Below are 23948 nucleotides of genomic sequence, written 5' to 3'. Positions count from 1 at the left end.
ATATTTCATCTTTTCCTTCCTTATGGTTTTTTAATTGTCTTCTGTTGGTGTTTAAAAATTTCCCAATCCTCTAGATTCCAACCATTTTTGCTACATTATATGTCCTCTCTTTTCCTTTTATGCTGTCTTTGACTTCCCCTGTCAGCCACGGTTGCATATCCTCCCTTTAGAATACATCTTCATCTTTGGGATGTATCTATCCTGTGCCTTCTGAATTGCCCCCAGAAATTCCAGACATTGCTATTCTGCCTTCATCCTTGCTAGTGTCCTCTTCCAATTAACACTGGCCCACTCCTCTCTCGTGCCTCTGTATACCTTCTACTCCACTGTAATCCTGATACATCTGACTTTATTTTCTCCCATTTAAACTGCAGGATGAATTCTATTATATTATGATCACTGCCTCCTAAGGATTCCTTTACCTTAAGATCCCTAATCAAATCTAGTTCATTAGACAACATCCAATCCAGCCTCTTCCCTAGTGGGCTCAACCAGAGGCTGTTCTAAAAAACCATCTCATAGACGTTCTAAAAATTCTCTCTCGGGATTCAGCACCAACCTGATTTTCCCAATCACCTGCATATTGAAATCTCCTATGATTATCATAACATTCCCCTTTTACATTCTTTTCTGTCTCCCATTGTAACTTATATCTCATATCCTGGCTACTGTCAGAAGCTTGCATACTGCATAATTCCCATAAGGGTCTTTTTGGTCTTGCAGTTTCTTAACTCTACCCACAAAGACTCTACAATTCACCTCTAAGGATTTGATTTTTTTTTAAAAACCAACATATCCACCCCATCTCTTCTGCCTACCTGCCAGAACTTTCAATACAATGTGTATCCTTAGATGTTAAGCTCGCAACTATAATCTTCTTTTAGCCATAGCTCAGTGATGCCCACCATGTCTTAACTGCGCCTCAAGATCATCTACCTTATTCCGTATTCTGCTTGCATTCAAATATAACACCTTCAATCCTGCATTCATCACTCTTTTTGCTTTTGCCCCCCAAAGACCTCTAAGTGTCAGCGGTGGCTTGGGAGCCACTTGAGTTCCAATTCATTTGAAGGACAAACTATCCAGAACGTCATGTTTTCTACCTAATAGGTGACAGAGAGCGTGGACCTTCTTCGAGCTGAACTCCATCCACACACTATGCCCAGACAGCTCTGCTCCTGCAAGCCAAGGCTATGAGCACCGGGAACATCCTATTGTATTGTTCCAGGTGGCAGCTGCCCACATTCTCCATATCCTGAGGACCATGCACAGCTTCACCATCTGCACTGACTCCTTCAGTCATCACATGCTTGTGATTTATACTCAAAACCTAAAACCCAGTCACAAAGTCTGTCAATGCACAATGTCCCGTTATCCAGTTTCTAGGAGGCAGTGTGTAAACATTACAGCATGATGCATTGTGTGCTGGAGAAAAAGAGTTATAAGGGAAGCAATATTTTCCCGATTTGTGTACTGTCCTGAGTAGCATAGGTACTCCTGCTCTTTCATCCTCACAGAACAACACGCAAATTACATCCCTAACTTTATCCAATTCACAACAATGTAAGAGCCTCATAGATTTCATTGTCATGCAGAAGACCCTCCATCCTCTGTCCCAATCATAGATTTGCATTTCCCTTCTCTCTCTCTCTGCCTCCCCTCCCTCCCAATTCCTGTACCAGTAGAGCTCAATGAACAACCTCCTGCCTTTCAACTGCAGCCTTCACCAGTTCCAACTTCTAAGTAAAAGGTGTACTGCCCAACCTCCTTCACAAAACACCAACTCTTGTCTTCCATGCCCAAGGCAGGTAATGTCCCATTCCAAGTTCTCCTTTTCACTTTTACCCTACTCTTTGAGTGACATGTTATTGGAATTGAGAGCATAACAGTAGGGTTCTTTCACATTTCTGCTGAGTGGCAGAGACACCATCCATGCACATAAGGTATGCGAGCAGCACAATGGTAGGCATGATGCACCTTACTGCCAGACCTGGATTGGGTCACAGTGGGTGAAGTTTGCCCTGATGGTGCTCACAGTACATTTCGGACTAATGTCCTGGAGAACAGGCACCCAACTGATTTCAGACCCTGTGAGAGTGGAATCTGAATGAAGCAGAAGATGGTTGATAAGCAAACCGCCCTGTGGCATACTATATTTACCTCTGCTCAATCAGACTTAGGCAAGCTGTCTTCTGTCACTCGGAAGGTGTTTATAAGCTGGCACCTTCTATCAAAGAAAAGGACTTTTTTTTGAATCATGAACAAGGAGTTTAGCAAATCAAGTCAAACAGTTGGGTAGCTCCCTTTCCTTTTTGCTTGCCACAACATCTCCTAGCAAACAACTGAGAGCAAGCCCTCATTTGACTCGTGTCCCTCAGTCACTATTGAGATGGAAGCCAGAAATGAAAGACCATCACTTGGAGTTCATGGAGAGGCTCTTCAAGAACAGTCATGCTGAGTTAGTGCCTCCACCAGATCCCGACAAAGAAAACTGGTATTTGGCCAATTTTGGTGTTTACCATCCCCAGAACCCTGTACAAATATAAATTTCTTTGATTCAAGTGTGCAGTCCAAAGGCATATCACTGAAAAATGTTCTCTTGTAGGGTCCAGCCCTCAACAACAGCTTGCTCGGGGTTCTCATGCGCTTTACAACTAGACATTGAACTAATGTTCCACAGATTCCTAGTGAGAGAGGATCATCAAGCCTATCTCAGATACTTGAGGTTTCATGACCACCACCTGGACAAGGAGATTCTGGAGTACCACATGAGGGTTCATGTATTTGGTAACTGACCCTCACCAGCTGTGACTATCAATGGCATTAACCGAAAGAGAGGAGGAGCTTGGGACTGAAGCACAGAGCTATATAGAGAGACATTTCCATGTTAATGATAGACTTAAATCATTTTCTAGTGCAGAATCAGTTAGCATGTTGAAAGCAGCACAAAACATGTCGTCACAGTCTAATGTTGGGCTGCAGCCAACAGTGCTGAGGTCATGCAACGTTTCCCCACCTTTGTCCATTTATTTAGAGATACAGTGCTGAATAGGTCCTTCCAGCCCACCACACAGTAACCCCTGACAACCCAATTTAACCCTAAACTAATCACAAAACTATTTACAATGACCAATTAACCTACTAACCAGTATGTCTTTAGACTGTGGAATGTCTGACGATCCGGCCAAAGGACTACAGAACTTGACCTTGGACAAGCCCTACCTCCTGTGCAGTGCAGTGTAGGCCTTGGAGGGGACCTCTTTATTGACACCCTTCACTTCCAGGTCACTGATATCGAAAGATCTTTTATATGTCATGCTGTGTTATCAACAGCCCATTTGACCCCCTTGGACAGGACCTCTCTCCTGTGAAGCACAGTCTGGGCCTTGGATGGGACCTTGTTATCAACACCCTTACTTTCCAGGTTGCTGATACCAAAAGACACTTTACGAGTTGTGGCCTGCTATCAACAGCCCATCTGACCCCCTTGGATTTGCTGCTTCAGTCAGTATCCAGGGACGGTTCATGTTAAGAGAGATGACCTCGGATACTTGTGGAGGGATGCCCCACTCCCTAACGAAATACATGAACAGTGGCAGCAGTGGGGTTCTTCCCTTCAGGATCATAAATGTTTGAAAATTCCAGGAACCTACATAACAGTTCCACTATCTACTGCCCAAAAGAAAGAGGTCTGCATCTTCTATGGTCTGTCAGCTAAAGCTACTGCTGCTGGTGCATATCTGAAGGTCACAGATGCTGAACTGGATATAGTGAAGTTGTATTCATCCTGGGCAAGGTATATCTTGCTCCCTAACCGGATCTCACCATACCAAGGCTTGAACTTGGTGCTGCTGTTCTAATAGTTGAAATTACAGGGATGATAACCCACAAGTTGGACACAGAACTGGATAATATCAAGTTCTTTAGCAATAGCAAGACTGTGCTCAGTTATATATTTAATGGAACAAGACTGGGTTTATATACATAATATTAAATAACCTGTCAGGTGATCAACCCAGAAGAGCCAATGGAACTACGTTCCTAGTGATGTCAACCTGTATGATCATGCCACAAGGGGATCCAAGCTAATCAGCTCACTCTCTCCTCATGGTTAACTGGCCCAGCATTTCTTGCTGATCCACAACAAGATCGGAAGCAGAATCAGAATCAGGTTTAATATCACCAGTTTATGTCGCAAAATTTGTTAACTTAGTGTCAGCGGTACAATGCAATACATGATCATTTAGAATCAATCAATCAATTCCAGTAAGTATGTTTAGTAATATAAATATTAATATTTAATATTGGTATTTAATATGGTATTAAATTGGTATTAAATAGCTAAATTAAAAGTAGTGCAAAAACAAAAATGTATTTTTTTTAAAATGAGGTAGTGTTCTTGGGTTCAATGTCCATTTAGGAATCGGATAGCGGAGGGGAAGAAGCTGTTCCTGAATTGCTGAGTGTGTGCCTTCAAGATTCAAGTACATTTATTATTAAATGTTCAACCTTGAGATCTGCTTGCTCACTGATCGCTACAAAGTGAGAAACCCAAAAGAACCCATTTAAAGAAAAAAAGAAAATAAAAATAAAAAGACCAATTCTCAATGCGCAAGAAAAAGAAAAAAATACAAACAATTGAAGTGAACAACAGCGAACAACAGCATTCTGGACCAAAAACGAGTCCTCGGATCCGAACCTCGGCACAGTTTCTTTTGCAGGCCCAAAGACTTGTTTCTCAGTTCATCATATTAGTGGGCACGGAGCACACCAGACAAGGAAGTCTTCATAGTCTCAGCACCATGGAAATTACCAGGCTTCTGCACCTCCTTCCTGATGGTGACAATGAGACGAGGGCATGACCTGGGCAATGGGGATCCTTGATAATGGACCCCGCCATTCTGAGTCACCACTCCTTGAAGATGTCTTGGATACTACGGAAGCTAGTACCCATGATGGAGCTGACTAACTTTACAACTTTCTGTAGCTTCTTTCGGTCCTGTGCAGTAGTCCCTCCATACCAGACAGTGATGCAGCCTGTCAGAGTGTACTCCACAGTACATCTGTAGAAGTTGCAGGAACATAGTATACAGGAACTTCTCTCAAACCAAAGTTCCATTAGTAAACACTGTCCCTTTCTTGAAACTGAGGGGCTACTGGGAGTTGAGGGTGTATTAAGTCACATTACAGGTAACTCAGCCAGTCATCATTATGGGCAAACCTTAGAGAGGAGGGTCAGTAAGCACCTCAGAAGATGGCTGGGGCTGCCAAGGAGCCTGAGCAGCATCGCACTCTACAATAAACTGCAACTGCCCTTCAAATCCCTGGAGGAGGAATTCAAAGTAACAAGAGCCAGAGAAGTGATACAGTACAGGGACTCAAGTGATCCGAAGGTGGCTAGAGCAGGGATCCAAGTGAGGACTGGCAGGAAGTGGAGGGCAGAGGAAGCTGTTCAGGAAGCAGAGGAAAGGCTGCGTCACAAGTGGCTGGTGGGAGTGGTCATATGAGGCAGAGCTGGGCGAGAATTCTTTCCAACTCCCCAAATGGACACCATCAGAGGGAAGGAAAGGCACCATCTAGTTCAGGAGGAGGTGAGAGCGGCAGTGGAGGAGAACCTGCAAGGCGGTGGGAATGAAGCAACAGGGAGCTTGGACAAGATGGGAGAAAGGGGTGGAGAGGAAAGTGATCTGGGCTGAGCTTTGGAAAGCCGAACCACACTGCATCCAATTTCCCATCCAGGCAGTGTACGATGTGCTTCCAAGTCCATCAAACCTGCACACATGGGGCAAAGCAGAATCATCTGCGTACCCACTGTGTTCCAAGCGAGGAACCCTGGAGAACATCCTCAGCGGCAGCACAAGAGCACTTGGGGAGGTTTGGTACCAATGGAGACATGATCAGGTCCTGAAGACCATCGCTGAAGCCATCAGCACAGGAGTGGAGTGTGCGAAGCAAAAGAACATCGGCAGGCATCCTGACCTCTGCAAGAGACTGGCAGCTGTTGGTGGACCTCGAAAGGCAGCTGAAGTTCCCTGAACATATCACAGCCACCATCCTGCGACCAGACATTGTCCTTGTGACTGAGTCTACCAAGCAGGTGGTGATGCTGGAGCTGACAGTCCCATGGGAAGATCACTTGGAAGAGGCCTTTGAAAGGAAGCTCTCTAAGTATGCAGGACTGGTCAGCAACTGCCAGCAGGCTGGATGGAGAGCAAGGTGTCTCCCAGTGGAAGCTGGTTGTAGGGGATATGCAGCCTGTTCCTTAGCCAGAGCCTACAGCAATTTGGGCATCGAGGGAGAGAGGAAGAGGAGAGCCGTCCGCAGTACCACCGATGCGGCAGAGAGGGCCTCAAGGTGGCTGTGGCTTGAGAGGGGAGCCATGGAGTCATGTGTAGCTAGCCATCTGGACACAAGCTGGGGTCTGATCAGACCCGGCAGGGTCACCTGGAGAACGGTGTATGATGTTGAAAGACCCGAAACACCCGATGATTCCAGGAACATCACTGATGATGTGTCCAGAAGCATCAGTAGATGTATGCACACAGCAGGTAGGCATCATGTCACCTCTCTACTCATCAGAGATTACCACAAGCAAGTATGTCATCAAAACCAGCATTTTCAAAATGAGAATGGTTAAAGACTATGTAGTAAGGCTAATTTCAAGATCTGTGTCTGAGACTATCTTTCTTTGCCAAAGACTTAACAAAATAAGTTATTTGACTTATAGTTTCAGTAGTTAAGTTTGACATCCTATGGATGCTGGGCAGAAGTCTTCTGGCCTCGAGGCACAGTAAGAACATCACTTCCCATATGCAAATTTTTTTATATCATTTCCTGCAGGGATTAACTTGGAATTCAATTTGAAGCACACAGTGGAAAGACATCCATCTCCATTTTCCCTTTATTTGCCCTTGAAACAGCAGTATCTGTGAGTCTTACGTTCTGTTAATTTCAGTAAACATTTAGAAGATATATTTTGAATCAATCAGTATGTTTATCACCTATCATTATCAAGATATTTTGGTGCCACGAGTTTACTCTTGGTTACGTGGCATAGTTATGTAGTATGGAGTGTGTGTATTACCTTGGATAGCTCCAGCTGTGAGAAGAATTCACAATATTACTATATTCTGTATTGAATTTAATACTTACTTTACTTAACTTCCTGCAGTTTCACAAGTAAGACCTCATTAAAAACCCTGAAGGAAGCTTCTGTCTTGGGTTATTTTTGACAAGGTGGTTAACTTGCTGCATAGCTTTGCACATATACATTGCAAGGGCAATAGAGCCAGTATGATTGTGGTGGTCTGAAGTGCCTGCTTCTTTGCTATATGAACATGCAAAAATATGAAGTAACCCATGAAGTAACACTAAGATGGTGCATAATTTCAAGACTGAACAATGTTGATGTTCATAGGTATCCTTGCACACAGGGCACCGAAAGCCAACATGCAGCTGGTGGTGAGTGATGCAAACAATTTCTTGGCCTTTATTACAACAGAATTTGAGTAGAGACGTCTTACTGTAGGTGTGCTGAGACCATACCTGGAGTATTGTTTACAGGTTTGGTCTCTTAGTTCAGAAATAAAAGGATATACTTTCCATAGAGGGAGGACAGTACATGTTTTCTAGACAATGAGGGGTTTGGTGTACGCGGAAATCGGATAGATTAGATTTTGCAGAGTTTAGATTAATGAAAGGAAATCCCATTGACTTACAAGATGCTCGTGAAGCTTGGCAGGCTGGGTGACATCATTAGCTCAATATTAATCTCTAAGTAAGAGGGTAGGACTTTTAGCTGAGGTAAAAGAAGAATTTCTTCACACAGAGACAATTGAATTTAGTGGAGACTAATGTAATGCCCTGGTAAAGGTTTTACTGCTGACATTGCAGGGTGGTTCACATAATGCTCTTTCTGCAGAAGCAGTCTTTGGGTTATGGTTGGAGATAATGGGTGCTTTGGAATGTGAGCCGTCCAATCAGGGGACTGGGGTTTTTTTTGTGTGCCTGACACTGGTGTGAGCTTTGGTCTTTGGTTAGCAGAAAATGAAGAGAGCAGATGCTGGAGAGAAACTGGTTATAGGATTCGATCCGGCTGGGGCCATGAATCAATGGAGCACGGTGCAGGAGTCTACTGAAGATCGGTGAGTATGGCTTTTGGAAGAGTTGAGCTCCAGCCTGTGCACATTTAATTATAATGAGCCCTTTTTGTTTTTTCCTTTTCTTTACCAAGCCTTTAGTTAATATTCATAAATATACTTCCTTTATTATATGCAGTGTGCCATCTGTTCTTTCATAGCTATAACAGGGCAGCAAATCACACAGCATTCACACAAACCAGGGTTTGGGTGGGAGAGACATCCCAATCTCATGGATTTGGCAGGACCGGAGAGTGTTTTCCCGAGACTTACATGACCCAAGAACCGCGGGTTTTTCGGCGCAGAGTCGGAAGACTGCCAGCAAGGGCTAACGAAATGTTTCCTGAGAAAACAGGGGTTTCACTAAGTTAGTGAAAAAAGAGATACTTAGATTTGTGAAGGTTAAGAAAATGAAGGGATAGATGGAAATAATGCAGGAAAATGGCTCTGAAGATGATAAACAAAAATTTTGATAAATGGCAGAGCAGCCTGTTGGATCTAGAGATGACGTTGTCCAGAAGGTTGGAAATCAAAAATAAGGTGTAAATCTTACAGTCACATAGTTTTATTAGATGTTCATCATAGTACAGGTCAGACAGAGTCAGCCTGTACCAGCAAACACTTTGTACATACAACAGGTCACCCAGAGTCAGCCTGTATCAACATTATACATAAAACAGGTCAAAGTCAGCCTGTATCAATAAACATTCTGTACGTAGTACCGGTCAAACAGAGTCAGTCTGTACCAATAAACACTCTGTACATAGTACAGGTCAGTCAGCCTGTACCAATAAACACTCTGTACATAGTACAGGTCAGTCAGACTGTACCAGCAAACACTGTACATAATACAGGTCAGACAGAGTCAGCCTGTACCAACAAACATTCTGTACATAGTACAGGTCAGACAGAGTCAGTGAGTACCAGCAAACACTCTATACATACAACAGGTCACTCAGAGTCTGCCTGTACCAGCAAACACTATACACAAAACAGGTCAAAGTCAACCTGTACCAGTAAACATTCTGTACATAGTACAGGTCAGACAGAGTCAGCCTGGCTGAAACAAAGAAAAGTGAGCACAGGCTTTCCTTTTGTTTTGCAAACCAGTTTGGTCCAGTTAGATAACACAGCAGTTTAGTCAGGTACTGACTGCATCACACTTCAGCTTTTCAGACAAAGAAGCTACGTATAGAACTAAATACACCGCAAGTTACTTAAAGATGACAAACAGGTGATTATACAAACGTAACTGTAAATAAAGCTAAAACTACATGGGCAAGCAGAGTAAAAACAACAATCTGGACCCTATGGATTCTGCAGATGGTGTAAATCTCGAACAGCACATGCAAAACGGTGGAGAGACTCAGCAGATGAAGCAACATCTACGGAGGGAAATAAACAGTCTCTGCCCTAAACATTAACTGTCCATTTCCCTCCATAGAAGCTGGCTGACCTGCTGAGTTCCTCTACCATTTTGTCTGTGTTGAACCCTAATCCAACAATCGTACAAGGGCTATACAGTCCACTCCTTCTCCTAAACTTTACATTCTTACAACAGTTACAGCACTTCATGCTGACAACATTGTTTGGAGATAGTCAGTGTCTGTACAAGCTCTTGTATTTTAGGTCTTACGGAGCTACTACAGTGCACCATGGAACTTCATTACCTGGGCCACACTAATGAAAGCAGTACAACAGCAACTCCAGCAGCTGTGACACTTCACAAGCTGCATCTTCAGATAATGCACTGCACATCCATACAGTCACAATGCATCACATAAAGAAAAAGGCTGCAAAGCAGCAGAGAAAGGCTTAATGCATGCAGTGCATAGTCCGATGACAAAAGAAATCGTCAGTAATGGAGAGCTCTAAAGTCAAGTAATCAGGTACTAATACACTAGCAGATGCAGCCATCATAACACTAGCACCAGGGTAGCGTAAAAACGCTATTACAGCTTGGAGTTCAGAGTCCAATTCCGACGTCATCGGTAAGGAGCCTGTGGAATGCGTGGGTTTTCTCTGGCTGCTCCAGTTCTCTCCCACAGTCCGAATATGAACCATTTAGTAGGTGAATTGGTCACCATAAGTGTTCCCATGATTAGGCTCAGTTAATCGAGGGTCACTGGGCAGCACGGCTTGAAGGGCCAGAAGCCCTATTCCATGCTGTGTCTCAATAAATAAATATCAGCAAGACAGTATTAACAGGGAGGAGCACTATTGACAGAGACCCGTCACCCCAATCACCACTGTTGCAACCTCTGGCCTGGCTAGAGCAGTGCAAGCACATTGAACAGCTGCTACCGGCTATCAGACTCAGCAGACCACTCACTGTATCAGCAGAGTGCAGCCCTGAGCCCCACTGCATACCAAGCTGCAGCCTCTTCACTGAGCACAAGCAGAGGACAGGGTTTGAGCTGGTTCCCAGAAGGGCAGCACACACCAGACAGGGGAGTTTATTTCATACTAAGCAGTTATTTACACATGAGCATTCATGGGACTTGGAGCATTATCAGCAATGGGACCAAGCTGAATACTAGTCAAGAGCAATCTATTTACAATAACAGCAACTGGGAACTTAAATATAATTAAATAAATCTGAAATAAAAATTTAGCATTGGTAAAAGCAAACCTGAAGCAACTGGATTGCCAAAGCCAACTACTAATGTTCTACAGAAATATAATCTAGTGACCTCACATCTGTCCCCCTTCTCTGGAGGATCAACTCTGTCACTTCTCTTCTTTACCTGGATCTCTTCAGGTGACTCACAGCTACCAGGACTACACCTCCTGCCTCCCTGCCTCCTGAAAAGACACCAGCCCTCCTTCTCAATTTCTCTGCGTCTGTCACATTCATTCTCAAGATGAGGCCTTCTGCTCTAGGACCACGGAAATGTCCTTTTTCAGGAACTGCGGCTTTCCCTCTGCCATAGTCGATGGAGCCCTTGAAGACATTTGCTCTGAACCCCCTTCCCTTGCTAAGTGAGACAGTTTTCAAGTTCTCTAAGCCCTTGCCTTTCACCATCCCATAGCCTTCATCATCCTCTGCCATTTCCACCAACTCCAATCCAATTCCACCACCAGTTACATCTTCGCCTATCACCCCTGCTTTCTTGGTCCACGTCTCTCACCACCCTTCCCCATACCTCCCACTCCCTTGGCACTCTCCCCTGAAACCATAGAGGATATAGCACTTGCCTCTTCTCCTGCTCTCTCACCAACAGCCTGGTGAGACAGCAGGCCCTCCAAGTGACACAGCGAAGATTCACTGGGATGACACCCAGACTTGCATTTCAGAAGACACTGAATAAACTAGGGTTATCTCCTTGAAGCTGAAGAAGCCAAGGGGAAAGTAGATGTCAAGAAGATGCCCCCTCTGTTGGGTGAAAATTTAAACTAAAGTGTATGGATATAAAACAAGGAGTCATCCAACTAACACTGAGACAAGGAGGAGTTTCTTCACTCAGTGGGCTGAGGAGACTCTTTAGATTCACTACTCCAGAGTGATGTGGAGACTTTGTTATTTGAGATAGAGAGAATTTGGAAACTAGTATCATTCAAAGGTTATGGACATTGGACAGGAAAATCATATTAGCTGTGATCTTACCGAACAGTGGAGCATTCAATAACCTTCACTGCTGGCTTCATTTTCTTTTTTTCATTTGCACTTAAATTGTCCCGACATTAGACAAAGCAAATCCAAGAGCAGATAACCCCTTGTACCTGTTCACTCAGCAGTCCCTCCCTCATATTAACATTGACTCCACTTACTTCCGTTTCTGTCCACCAAGCTGGCTCCACACCTCCAATACAAAGCCATCAAACTGGTCAGCCTAGGGAAAAGAAACCAAAAGTAAACATCACTGCGCAGGGAAAACTTGACAATGACTCCAGTGCAAAGGAGTCCATGCCCTAATGTGAAGCCAACAAGCAGTGTGGAGAAAGGTTTAAAATATCAGGCACCAGGATAGAAAATTAAATGAAAAACAAGGTAGGCAGAGGAGATGAGGCAGTGGAACAAATCACAAACTAGCCCTGAGAAAGGAGGATTGTACTCAAGTCAAATATAAAAAAGTTTTAGATGGGCTTGGGGTGCACTAGTCCAAAGCATACAAATACAGTAAGAAAAACGGCTGGTGAGACAAGTAGGATTTTAATATAGTGACAATCTTACAGGACTCTTAAAGAAAGAGGATTGGGAACAATATTTCTGACAATAAGGCAATAAGGAAAAACATGGAAAAATTAAAGTAAGACAGGTCAGTAGCATTAATCAAATACATCATTATAAACATAGCATGTTATGGTGAGGTTGCATAAGGCATTGGTGAGGCCGCATTTGGAGTACTGTGTGCAGTTTTGGTCACCAAATTACAGGAAGGATATTAATAAGGTTGAAAGAGTGCAGAGAAGGTTTACAAGGATGTTGCCGGGACTTGAGAAACTGAGTTACAGAGGAAGGTTGAAAAGGTTAGGACTTTATTCCGTGCAGCATATGAGAATGAGGGGTGATTTGATAGAAGTATATAAAATTATGATGGGTATAGATAGAGTGAATGCAAGCAGGCTTTTTCCACTGAGGCTAGGGGAGAAAAAAACAGGACATGGGTTAAGGGTGAAGGGGGAAAAGTTTAAAGGGAACATTGGGGGGGGGCTTCTTCACATAGAGAGTGGTGGGAGTGTGGAATGAGCTGCCAGATGAAGTGGTAAATGTGGGCTCACTTTTAACACTTAAGAAAAACTTGGACAGGTACATGGATGAGAGGGATATGGTTCAGGTGCAAGTCAGGGGGACTAGGCAGAGAAATGGTTCCGCACAGCAAAGGAGGACCAAAAGGCTTGTTTCTGTGCTGTAATGTTCTATGGTTCTATAGCAGAGGGATAATGTAATGGAGAAGACATTTGAAATCTACTTGGTTATAATTAAGGAATATCAAAGGGATAAATGCACTGTTGGGAGCAAGTCACTAAGTCTTATGAAAAAGGTTCAGGGAAATCATAGTTAGTTGTAGTGGAGAGAAAGTACTTGGGAGTGGTGACAATATGGAATTTCACTTAATACAGATGGGGAAAGTAACCGTACAAGGCCAAAGGAAGGAACATAAAGGAGAAAAAACTTCTTGATCAATACATACAATGTGCTGAAGAAGCACAGCAGGTCAGGCACCTTCTTGATCCATGCAATAAGAAGAAAACAGTTAAATCTCAATCTGTGGTTAAGTGTACCAAGTCAGGTGACATTTGGGGAATAATAATTTTTCAAGAGGGCACCGAAAGGATGAGGAAAAATCAACTGCAAAGTACAAATGGAGAAGAGCTGATTTCAGTGACTGGGAAGGGGGAACGAAGAAAAACAGCTGAACTGAGATGTTATACATGGGGAAAAGAAAATCATTGTTCGAGATGGCAAGAATTTAAAAAAGAATGTGTAAGGGAACATATGATGATGGTCTTGTTCATATCACTTTAACAGGTAAAGCAGAATACAGAAACTATAAATAGGAGCAGCAGCAATAAAGGGGAACATAAACATCTTACATGAAATCAAATAATATAAGGGAAGGGAATGCAGAGGCAGAAAACATGACTAAGGGAATATATTGATGTTTTGTATTCACCCTTACTGCCAGAGACTGCCAATTAGGCAGAAGAGGAGGAAATAGCAACACTGGATAGAATAAAAGTGGGATAAGGAGATGGTGGCTGTCCGGATAGAGCACCATCTGAAGCCAGATGGAGTTTGTGGAGTCAGGCCAAGATTTTCCAGTCCTCCTTGGATATGGATGGTATGCCAGAAAAAGGATTAAAATAAAGAGTAGGGGGATAAACATAGAACTTTCATACATAGTGGAAGAAATTTCAGCAATCCTAATCAAAGACATAATTAACTGGCACTGGGACAAGGATGAACAGCAAAATATAGTGGATTTGATATGGAAAAGTGTGTCTGCTTAAATTCAAGGGAGCTCTTTAATAGAGGATTATACTTAGACAGATTAGGAGAATGGACAAAGAAATGGCAGATGGAGTGTAGTGTATGGTAATGCATTTTAGAAGGAGGAATAAAGGCATAGACTGTTAAAACAGAGAGAAAATTCAGAAATTTAAGGTGCAAGTGGATTTAGGAGTCCTTATGCAGGATTTTTTCAGGCTAACTTACAGGATAAGTCATGGTAAGGGAGACAAATGCAATGTTAGCATTCATTTGAGAGGACTAGAACATAAAAGCAAAACTGTAATGCTAAGGCTTTATCAGGCATTGGTCAGACTGCACTTGGAGAATCATGAGCAGTTTTAGGCTCCTAATCTAATAAAAGATGTGCTGGCACTAGACAGGATTTAGAGGAGGTTCATGAGAATTATTCTGGGAATGGAAGGGTTAATGTTTGAGTAACATTTGATGAATTTAAATATCACTTTAATGGATGCCAAGACTCTAGGGAAGGGAAGAGATGAAGTGGAATCAGAGATGGGGGTTCTTCAGTAAAATAGGAAAAGGGATGGTCAACACTGCGCAGAAAAAGTCAACAGGATGATGGTTCAAACACAAAAGTACAGAAATAAAATCAGCTGCTTCTTCAAACCAAATCCATGCTATTTTCCCCAGCCAGACTCCTCACCATCTCTGCCTAGGAAGTGCTTTTAAGTTTATCTCCCATTTTTTGTTTAAATCCTTCATCTAGGGAGAATAGGAAGACATTCTACAATTTGCACCTGAATTCAGAGGGCACCCCATCCAGACGGGAGGACATTTTCTACTTGCCAACCTTTTCTTATTTCTTTCCAATGTCTTCCCTGTCTTTAATGCAAATTTCAAAAGGAGAAATGGAAACTATTTGAAGGGCAGGATATGAAGGCATGGGGAGAGGAACAGGAAGTGTGCATGTCCTTTGGAGAGCAGGTCTCCAAAGTAAGTACAATTCCACATAAACCTATTGTCTTCACAACCCACTCATTTAATGCTGACACCAGCTCTTCTGTTAATTAACTCTGTTTTTTGATCAGCTCTCTTTCCCTTTCCACAGATACTGCCTGACCTACTGAGTGTTTCCAAAATTTCCTGGTTTTATTCAGATTTCCAGCATCTGGTTTACCAGCTTTCATTGGATGCTTCAGCTTAAGATCACCAAAGATATTGCAGCCTTTTCATCCTTCACAGTCCTGCTGATTCCTGTTGACTCACTGCCCTTTTGGGTGTTTACAATTATGTCTTGCCTTTGAACTTTGCTTGTTTATATTTAATTCTACAGTGAGATAGAAGAGTGAACCCCTTACTTAAGATTATCTAGCCAAGTGAGCACCCTAGACACTAGAATACCACAGCACAGTACAGGCGCTTCGGCGTTCAATGGTGTGCCAACCCTTATATTCATTTTTTTTTAAAGTACTAAACCCACACTACCCCGTATCCCTCTATTTTTCTTTCATCCATGTGCCTGTCCAAGAGGTTCTTAAATATCCCTAATGTTTTAGCCTCCACCACCATCCCTGGCAAGTCATTCCAGGTACCCACAATCCTCTGTAAAAAACTTACCCCCGATGTCTCCCGTAAACTTCCCTCCCTTAACTTTGTACATATGCCCTCTGGTGTTTGCTATTGGTGCCCTGGGAAACAGGTACTGGCTATCCACCCTATCTATGCCTCTCATAATCTTGCAGACCTCTATCAAGTCCCCTCTCATTCTTCTATGCTCCAAAGAGAAAAGTTCCAGCTCTGCTAACCTTGCCTCATATGACTTGTTTTCCAAACCAGGCAACATCGTGGTAAATCTCCTCTGCACCCTCTCCATAGCTTCCACATCCTTCTGATAATGAGGTGACCAGAACTGAACACAATACTCTAAGTGTGGTCTCACCAGAGATCTGCAGAGTTGCAACCTTAAGAATCCTTTCCAATAGTTTGCAAGACCACCGACATTAGACTCACCAGTCTATAGTTCCCAGGATTCTCCCTATTACCTTTTTTAACCAAGGGAACTACATCTGCCATTCTCCAATCCTCCAGTACCTCCCCTGCAGCCGAAGAGGATCAAAGATCATGGCTACTGCTCCAGCGATCTCTTCTCTCATGTCCCACAGCAACCTGGGGTACATCACGTCTGGCCCTGGGGATTTATCAATCGATGTTTTTAAGAAGATCCAACACTACTTCTTCCTTAATCTCCACATTGTCCAGCACACAGGCCTCATTTTCTATTTCAACCTCATCCTGATCAAGGTCCTTTTCACTTGTGAATACCGAAGTAAGGTATTCATTTAGGAACCCCCCCCCCCCCCCCAACCTCCTCTGCCTCAAAGCACATGTTGCCTTCTTTATCCTTTAGTGGCCCCACCTTCATTCTTGTCATCTTAGTTGAGAATACTCCTGTTCACAATTTCCCAGGGGAATGAGAGTCACTCAACATGCAGTGTTACATCACATCCAGACACACTGATCCTTTGAACCTCATCTGTCAATGCAGTTGAAAAAGCAGTCCACAGTACTGACTTCATCATCAAACTTTCCAAGCCCGACCCAAGCCTGCCAAACTTACACCTTCCAAGCTCAGCTTTGGCCCAACCCACGTCCCTATTTTGTCCATCCTTAGCACCCTGATTACTGTTGGGAATCGTCCATATTCTGTTAGGTCCTATTAGTCCTTCCCTTGCTCGTGCTCAAGGAGATAACCGATCATCGGCTATCTCAAAGCACTTGGGCCTAGCAGGGATTCACTGCACAGCTAATGGGAGAGGAGGTAAGAGGAGGAGAAGAACCCTGGCTTTATTCAGGAAGTGAGTGAGGGAGGAAAAACCTTGCTAAGGTTTTCCACAGAGCTAATGAATGGATGAAACGAAAATCTCTTAAGTGACTAACCTTTGCTGTCTGCACCAAGGCTTCCGCTAAATCCTCAATCTCATCCTCACTGTTAAACACCTTCTCATAATCGCGGTAGGTCCAACCATCAAAGAGAACACGGGGAACTGTTGGATAAATGGTCAGAAAACAGTGTAAAGTCAGCACTAGTACACAGGATGTGAGGATGGACATGTTGGGGAGCCAGATAGTACTCCATTCACCACAGAACTAATTTATTCAATTATTGGATCAGTTTCTCTGTTTTGGTTCCAAACCCCTACTGATTTTAAGGCACTGGGCACACAGGGTATTTGGGACTGCTGTGCGGAGAAGATAGCTGGGAGAGATATTATTTAAAGATCATTAAAGCCAGTTCATCCAATGTGGTCAGATCACTACAAATTTATCTGAATGAAATGGGCTGAAAAGCTGAACAAACTTTGCATTGAATACATGGAATGGATAGCCCAAGGTTGATAAATAAGAGATGGAGGGATCTGTTTTTAAAGATTGGTCATTTGAACTCTGGAAACTTTACATAATCTTACACCTTTCCCTGTTCCAAAATAAAACACAATGTGACCAGGTTAGAGTTGTGAAAAGCAATGGTAACTGGGAAATTGTAGAGATGGTACAGTTTAGACTCTTTAAGACAGAAAATAGCAGCAGTACATTACACAGAGTCACAGCCAAAAGTGGTTCCTTAGAATAACACATTAGCTAAGCACATGTTAGACCTGCAAAGTTAATAGACTGGAAGGGGCATTAGACTCACTAAAGCAACAAATTCAAGAACCATAAATTTGACATTCCAATAATGATAAGACCCCTAGTGATCTTCAGATGAGATTCACAGAGCAGCACGCTCAGGTGTTGAAACCAGGTGCAGTTCCCTACTGATGTTACTGGAAATTGTTGAACCAGCCAGCCAACTCTTACAGCAGCAAACTAACCACCAAGATGCACGTTCTTGGAATGAGGGGTGAAGCCAGAGAGGTCACAGCGAGCACCCACACAGTCAGAGAGAGAATATGTAAGTGCCATGCAGACAGAGAGGCACCGTAACATAGTCATTAGCACAATGCTTTACTGTAGCAGTGACCCGGGTTCAATTCCTGCCGCTGTCTGTAAATCTCCCTGTGACTGCATGTGTTTCCTCTGGGTGCTCTGGTTTCCTCCCAAATTCCAAAGACATATTGGCTGGTAGGTTGACTGATCGTTGTAAACTGTCACATGGTTAGGTTACAGTTAAATCGGGGGTAGCTAGCTGGCATAGTTCAAAGGATCAGGAGGGCCTATTCCTCATTGCATCTCAACAAATAAATAAATCAGGGGTGTGGCAGGGAGGGTGGGAGTGGATCCTCTTTGCTTCTTTCCACACAGCCCACACATCTGGATATGGCTATGCTGGACATGCCCTCAAGAGTGTTTAAAATGCTGAGGGGCCAGATGCAAAGTGAATTTAGTTCATCAGGTCAGTATCGCAGTGGCCCTAGTCCCAGAAGTGGGCTCAGGGTTGCAGTGTGGGAGGTCAGACTACAGGTGGCCTCTCCCCAAAGCACACTCTACTGTTGAAATTCTACAGTTGTACAAAATGTTGGTTAGGCCACACTTAGGGGTACTATGTATAAATACTACAGGAAGGATGCAGTGAAGCTAGAGACAATGGAGAAGGGCCTCACAAGGATGTCATCTGGACTGGTGGGCTTGAGTTATAAGGAGAGACTGAACAGGTTGGGACTGCTTTTTCCCTTCAGTGAGGAAGATGGAGGAATGAGTGAAGAGGTTTATAAAATCCATGAGGGGATAGATAGGGTAGTGTGTCACAGATTTTTCCCAGGGTTGGGAATCTAGAAAAACCTAGGAACACAGATCTAAGGTAGGTGGGGAAATGCTGAGGATAAACTTCACGCACAGGATACTGGGAATACGGAATGAGCTGCCAGAGGATGCAGTAAAGGCAGGTACAATCACAATATTTAAAAAGACATTTGAACAGGTACATGGATAAGAAACATTTAGAGGGTCTTGGGTCTGGCTTAGATGGCACAAATCAGTTGAGCAGAAGGGTCTGTTTCACTGCTGTGTAATGCCGTGATTCTTATAGGGGTAACACCACGACTCTTATAAGAATATCACTGACATTGACTGGAGCCAGCCAACAGTTCTCTGCAACAGTTGGTGACCAGCCAAATCCAATATTCTAAAGACAATGCCCTGTAATAACCATGGAGCACAAAATCTAGGTAAGGAGACTGGAGGTCACAGTATCACTGCGAATAATAAGCTGACAGACAATTCACCACTCACCAATACGGACTGCACTGGAACTCTCCCTCACCTTCTTCATCCATCCTGTTTAAAGATAACAAGAACAGAATTAGTTATGTGCAGAATACAGCAAGGCCAGCAGATTCCACTTAATGGTCTCTTAGAAACAAGCTTCTTTCTTCATGTAACAAAGTTATAAACATATTCAGCAAAGAATTGATTTATGGTTACATTTTCAGTTTGCAGTTTTGAAAATGGAATGACAATGCATTAACAGGAACAGATGGGGCAAGGCTTAGGTGGAATCACTGTCTCTTAAAGGAGAAGGCTTCTGCTTTAGACTGAAATAATTTACATTTAGCTAGTTTGGTTATGTGCACATTACCTACTGTAAATCTCATACTGATATGATTTGGGTGACGTAGACGACTTGTGAATCAGCAGGGTGAGGGATCTGTTCATTAAAAACATGTTAATCCAATAAAGCTCACACAAAATTTGAAAATGGTTCACTGTTTATAATGTCCTAATTCTTTTTAGAGTCAAACTATTACAGCACAGAAACAGGCCTTTTCACCAATCCAGTTCATGCTGAACTGTTATTCTGCCTAATCCCATTGACCCACACATTACACAGCCCTCCATACTCCTCCCATCCACATACCGTACTCATCCAAATTTCACTGAAATGCTGAAATTGAACCTGCATTCACCACTTCTGCCGGCAATTCGTTTCACTCATACTGAGTGAAGAATTTCCCCTTCAGCCTCCTCTTACATACAGGTATTTCACCTTTCACCCCTTAACCCTTGACTCACCCAACCTCAGTGACAAAAGCTTAATAGCAATTACACTATATCTGTGACAATTTGATGTTCCTCTATCAAATCTTCCCTCATTCTGCTGTGCTCCAGAAAATAATGTTCTAACCTATTAAACCTTTCCCTATAACTCACCTTCAAGACCCAAAAACATCCTTATAACATTGCAAGAATTCAGAGAAGATTTATTAGTTTCCTGTAGGTAGGTGACCAGAACTACACACAACTTAGACCTCACCAACGTCTTATACAACTTCAACATAATACTTCAGCTCCTGTACTCAGTACTTTGATTTATGAAAGATAATGTGCCAAAACTTTCTTTACGACCCTATCTATCTGTGACACCACTTTAAGGAATTAAGGATCCTAAGAGTAAGAGAAATCCTTCTGTTCTACCATATACTGTGTAAGTCCTAACCTGGTTTGTCCTTCCAAAATGTAGCAACTCACATTTATCTGCATTAAATTCCATCTGCCATTTTTCAGTCTATTTTTCCAGCTGGTCCAGACCCCATTGCAAGCTTTAATAGCCTTTCTCATTGTCCTCTATCCAATCTTGGTGTCATCCCCAAATTTGCTGATCCAATTTACTACATCATCGAGATCATTGATGTAGATGACAAAACAACAATCCCTACGGCACACCACCAGTCACAGACCTCCAGTCAGAGAGGAAACCACATACTACCATTCTCTGGCTTCTCCCACAAGGCTAATGTCAAACTCAATTTACTCCCTCATCCTGAATGCCAAGCAACTGAACCTTCTTGACCAGCCTCCCAAGCAGAACTTCATCAAAGGCCTTGCTAAAGTCCAAATAGGCAATTCAAATTTCCTAGTAACCTCTTCGTAAAACTCTTTAAGATTGGTCAGATGTGACCTCCCATGCACAAAAGCATGTTGTCTGTTCCTAATCAGGCCTTGTCTATCCAAATACTTAAATCCAGTCCCTTCGAATACCTTCCAATAATTCACCCACTACTGACGTCAGGCTCGCTGACCTATAATTTCCCAACTTATTCTTAGCGTCTTTCTTGAACTAAAGAACATCATTAGCTATCTTCCAGTCCTCTGGCAGCTCACCTGTGGCTAAGGTCATTTCAAATACCTCTGCCAGGGACCCTGCAATTTCTACACAAGGTACAAACAAACATTTCCTCAAACCCTGGGGATTTTCCTCAAGGACAGCAAGCACCTCCTGATCTGTAATCTGCATACAATGAATGACCTCACTGCTGTTTTGCCTCAGTTCTACAGACTCTGTGTCCATTCTCTAAGTAAATACAGATGCAAAATATGTACTTAAAATCCATTTAAAATCTTCCCCATCTCTTTCGACTCCATGCATAGATGACCAATATTGTCCCTTGCTATCTTTTTGCTGCTAATATATCTGTAGAAGCCCTTGGGATTCTCCCTCACCATATTTGCCAAGAAATCTCCAACCTTCTTTTCATCCTCATAATTTCCTCTTGCATTTCTTATACTCCCCAAGCATCTTGTTCATTTCCTGCTTTCTACACCTCCTTTTTCTTGACCCAGGCCTCAATATTTGTTGAAAACCAGGATTCCATAACCTGCTACGATTGTCTTTTATTCGGACAGGAACATACAAATTCAGTACTCTCAAAATTTCACTTCTGAGAGCCTCGCACATCCTTTTGCTAGAAAACAATCCAAATAAAAATCCGCACCTGCCAGATCCTTTCTAACGCCATCAAAATTGGCCTTTTCCAATTTAAAATTTCAACCCGAGGATCAGACCTTTCTTAATTATCTTGAAACTAACAGAATTCTGATCACCAGATATAAAATATTCCCCTGCATATTCTTCTGACACTTTCTATCATTTTCTCCTTCTCTTTATCATCATCACTTCTAGTGATCCCACAGAAAGTAAAAAGCATCTCAAAACCTCACAGCTAGGGTTAATTGTAGTATTACTAAAACACTTCACAGCACTACATTCCACAGCCACTCTGTATACACCATAATCCATTATCTGACTGTTCAGCAGGGGTTCCCAATGTTTTTTAGCCATGCACCAATACCATTAAGCCAGTGGTCCCCAACCTCCGGGCCGCAGAGCGATACCGATCCGCAAAGCGTGCAGGTGGTAGCCAGAACTCACCCAGCACATCTTTAAGAAAAAAGCCTAAATAAACAACTGCATTCTGGCTACCGCCACACCACTGCGTGCTTCGCATCCCGGAGGCTGGGGACCACTGCATTAAGCAAAGGGTCCATGACCCAGGTAGGGAACTCCTGCTTCAGAAACCTTGATGGTTTGGCACCTGACCTATAGGCAATGCTTGCTGCACTTCCTCTCCACGTACTGGGACCTGGGTATCTGTGATCCCTTTAAACTCACCGCGTTCTACTTATGGTTCTCCCTTGAAATTCACCAGGCTCCATTTCCACATAATTTACTAGGTTCACAGGGAAACTTATAATTCTAACATGTAACAGCTTAACAAGAAATGTCTATTCAAAATATGTTGGACTGAAAATAGAACAACTGATAGTGCTGAACATCTTCTCAACTAGCACCAAAATCATGAGCTTGCCACGATTTAATTACAATGAGACTCAAATACTAGCACTGGTTCAAAGTCCAATGTAAACTTATTATCAAAGTACATATATGTTACCATATACAACTCTGAGATTCATTTTCCTGCGGACATAATAAATCTACAGAATAATATCCATTAACAGAATCAATGAAAGACTGCCCAACTTGGGTGTTCAACCGAGTGCAGACAGCAAACTGTGCCAAATACAAAAAGAAATAAATAATAATAATAGTAAATAAATAAGCAATAAGTACTGAGAACATGAGATGACGAGACCTTGAAAGTGAGTCCATTGGTTGTGGGAACATTTCATAGATTGGGCGAGTGAAATTGAATGAAATTATCTCGTTTGGTTTAAGAGCCTAATGGTTGAGCAGTAGTAAGTGCTCCTGAACCTGGTAGTTCAGGAAGAGAGTGCGTCCTGAGTGGTGGGGTCCTTGATGATGGACGCTGCTTTCCTGCTCACCAGTGGGGTAGGCTCCACCATGATGATTTTCTGTTCAAGAACATTGGTGTTTCCATACCAGGCTGTGATGTAGGAGTTAATATACTCTCCACTGCACATTTATAGAAGTTTATTGAAGTTTTAGATGCCATGCTGAATCTCTGCAAGCTCCTAAGGAAGTAGAGGTGCTGATGAGCTTTTTTTGAAATTGCACGTGTGCTGGACCCAGAACAGGTGCTTCAAAATAACACCACCAACGAATTTTAAAGTTGCTGACCCTCTCCACTTCTGATGCTCTGATGAAGACTGGCTCACGGACCCTGGATTCCCCTTTCTGAAGTCAATAATCACCTCCTTGGTCTTGCTGGCATTGAGTAAGACGTTGTTGTTATGGCATTATTCAGCCAGATTTCCAGTGTCCTTCCTGTATGCTCATTCCTCACCACCTTTGATTCGTTAAATGACAGTGCTGTCATCAACAAACCTGAATGTGGGACTGGAGCTGTACTTATCCACAGTCATAAGTGTGAAGTGAGCAGAGCAGAGGCTAAACACACAGCCTCATGGTGCACCTGTGCTGGTGGAAATGGTGGAGAAGATGTTTTTGCCAATCCAAACTGACTGGGGTCTGAGAGTGAGGAAATTGAGGATCCAATTGCACAAGGATCTCCAAGGTCCAGAGCTTATTTATTAGTTCTGTGAGGATGATGCTATTGAATGCTGAGGTGTAGTCAATAAAGAGCATCCTGATGTATGAATCTTTGCTATCCAGATGTTCCAGGGTTGAGTGAAGAGCTCCCAGTATGTAAATTGGAGCAGATCTAAGCCGCTTCTCAGGCAGGAGTTGAGATGTTTCA

The 23948-nt window shown here is 42.9% G+C and overlaps 1 protein-coding gene across 2 annotated transcripts in view; it reads right to left on the bottom strand.

Annotated features, from left to right (window-relative positions):
- chid1 (chitinase domain containing 1) overlaps positions 1 to 23948 on the bottom strand; it is a 150007-nt gene that overhangs the window by 85678 nt on the left and 40381 nt on the right. For both annotated transcript variants that reach the window (XM_059975399.1, XM_059975398.1), the window contains 3 exons: positions 19285 to 19329; positions 16993 to 17099; positions 11910 to 11971 (listed from right to left, as the gene is read on the bottom strand). In XM_059975399.1, the coding sequence (XP_059831382.1) occupies positions 11910 to 11971; positions 16993 to 17099; positions 19285 to 19329 (214 nt within the window). The remainder of the gene's footprint in view (positions 1 to 11909; positions 11972 to 16992; positions 17100 to 19284; positions 19330 to 23948) is intronic.

This window comes from Hypanus sabinus, chromosome 7 (genome assembly GCF_030144855.1).
Source record: "Hypanus sabinus isolate sHypSab1 chromosome 7, sHypSab1.hap1, whole genome shotgun sequence".
NCBI lineage: Eukaryota > Metazoa > Chordata > Chondrichthyes > Myliobatiformes > Dasyatidae > Hypanus > Hypanus sabinus.
The sequence above is the reverse complement of the archived record's forward strand: the minus strand, read 5'-3'. Positions and strand labels throughout refer to the sequence as shown.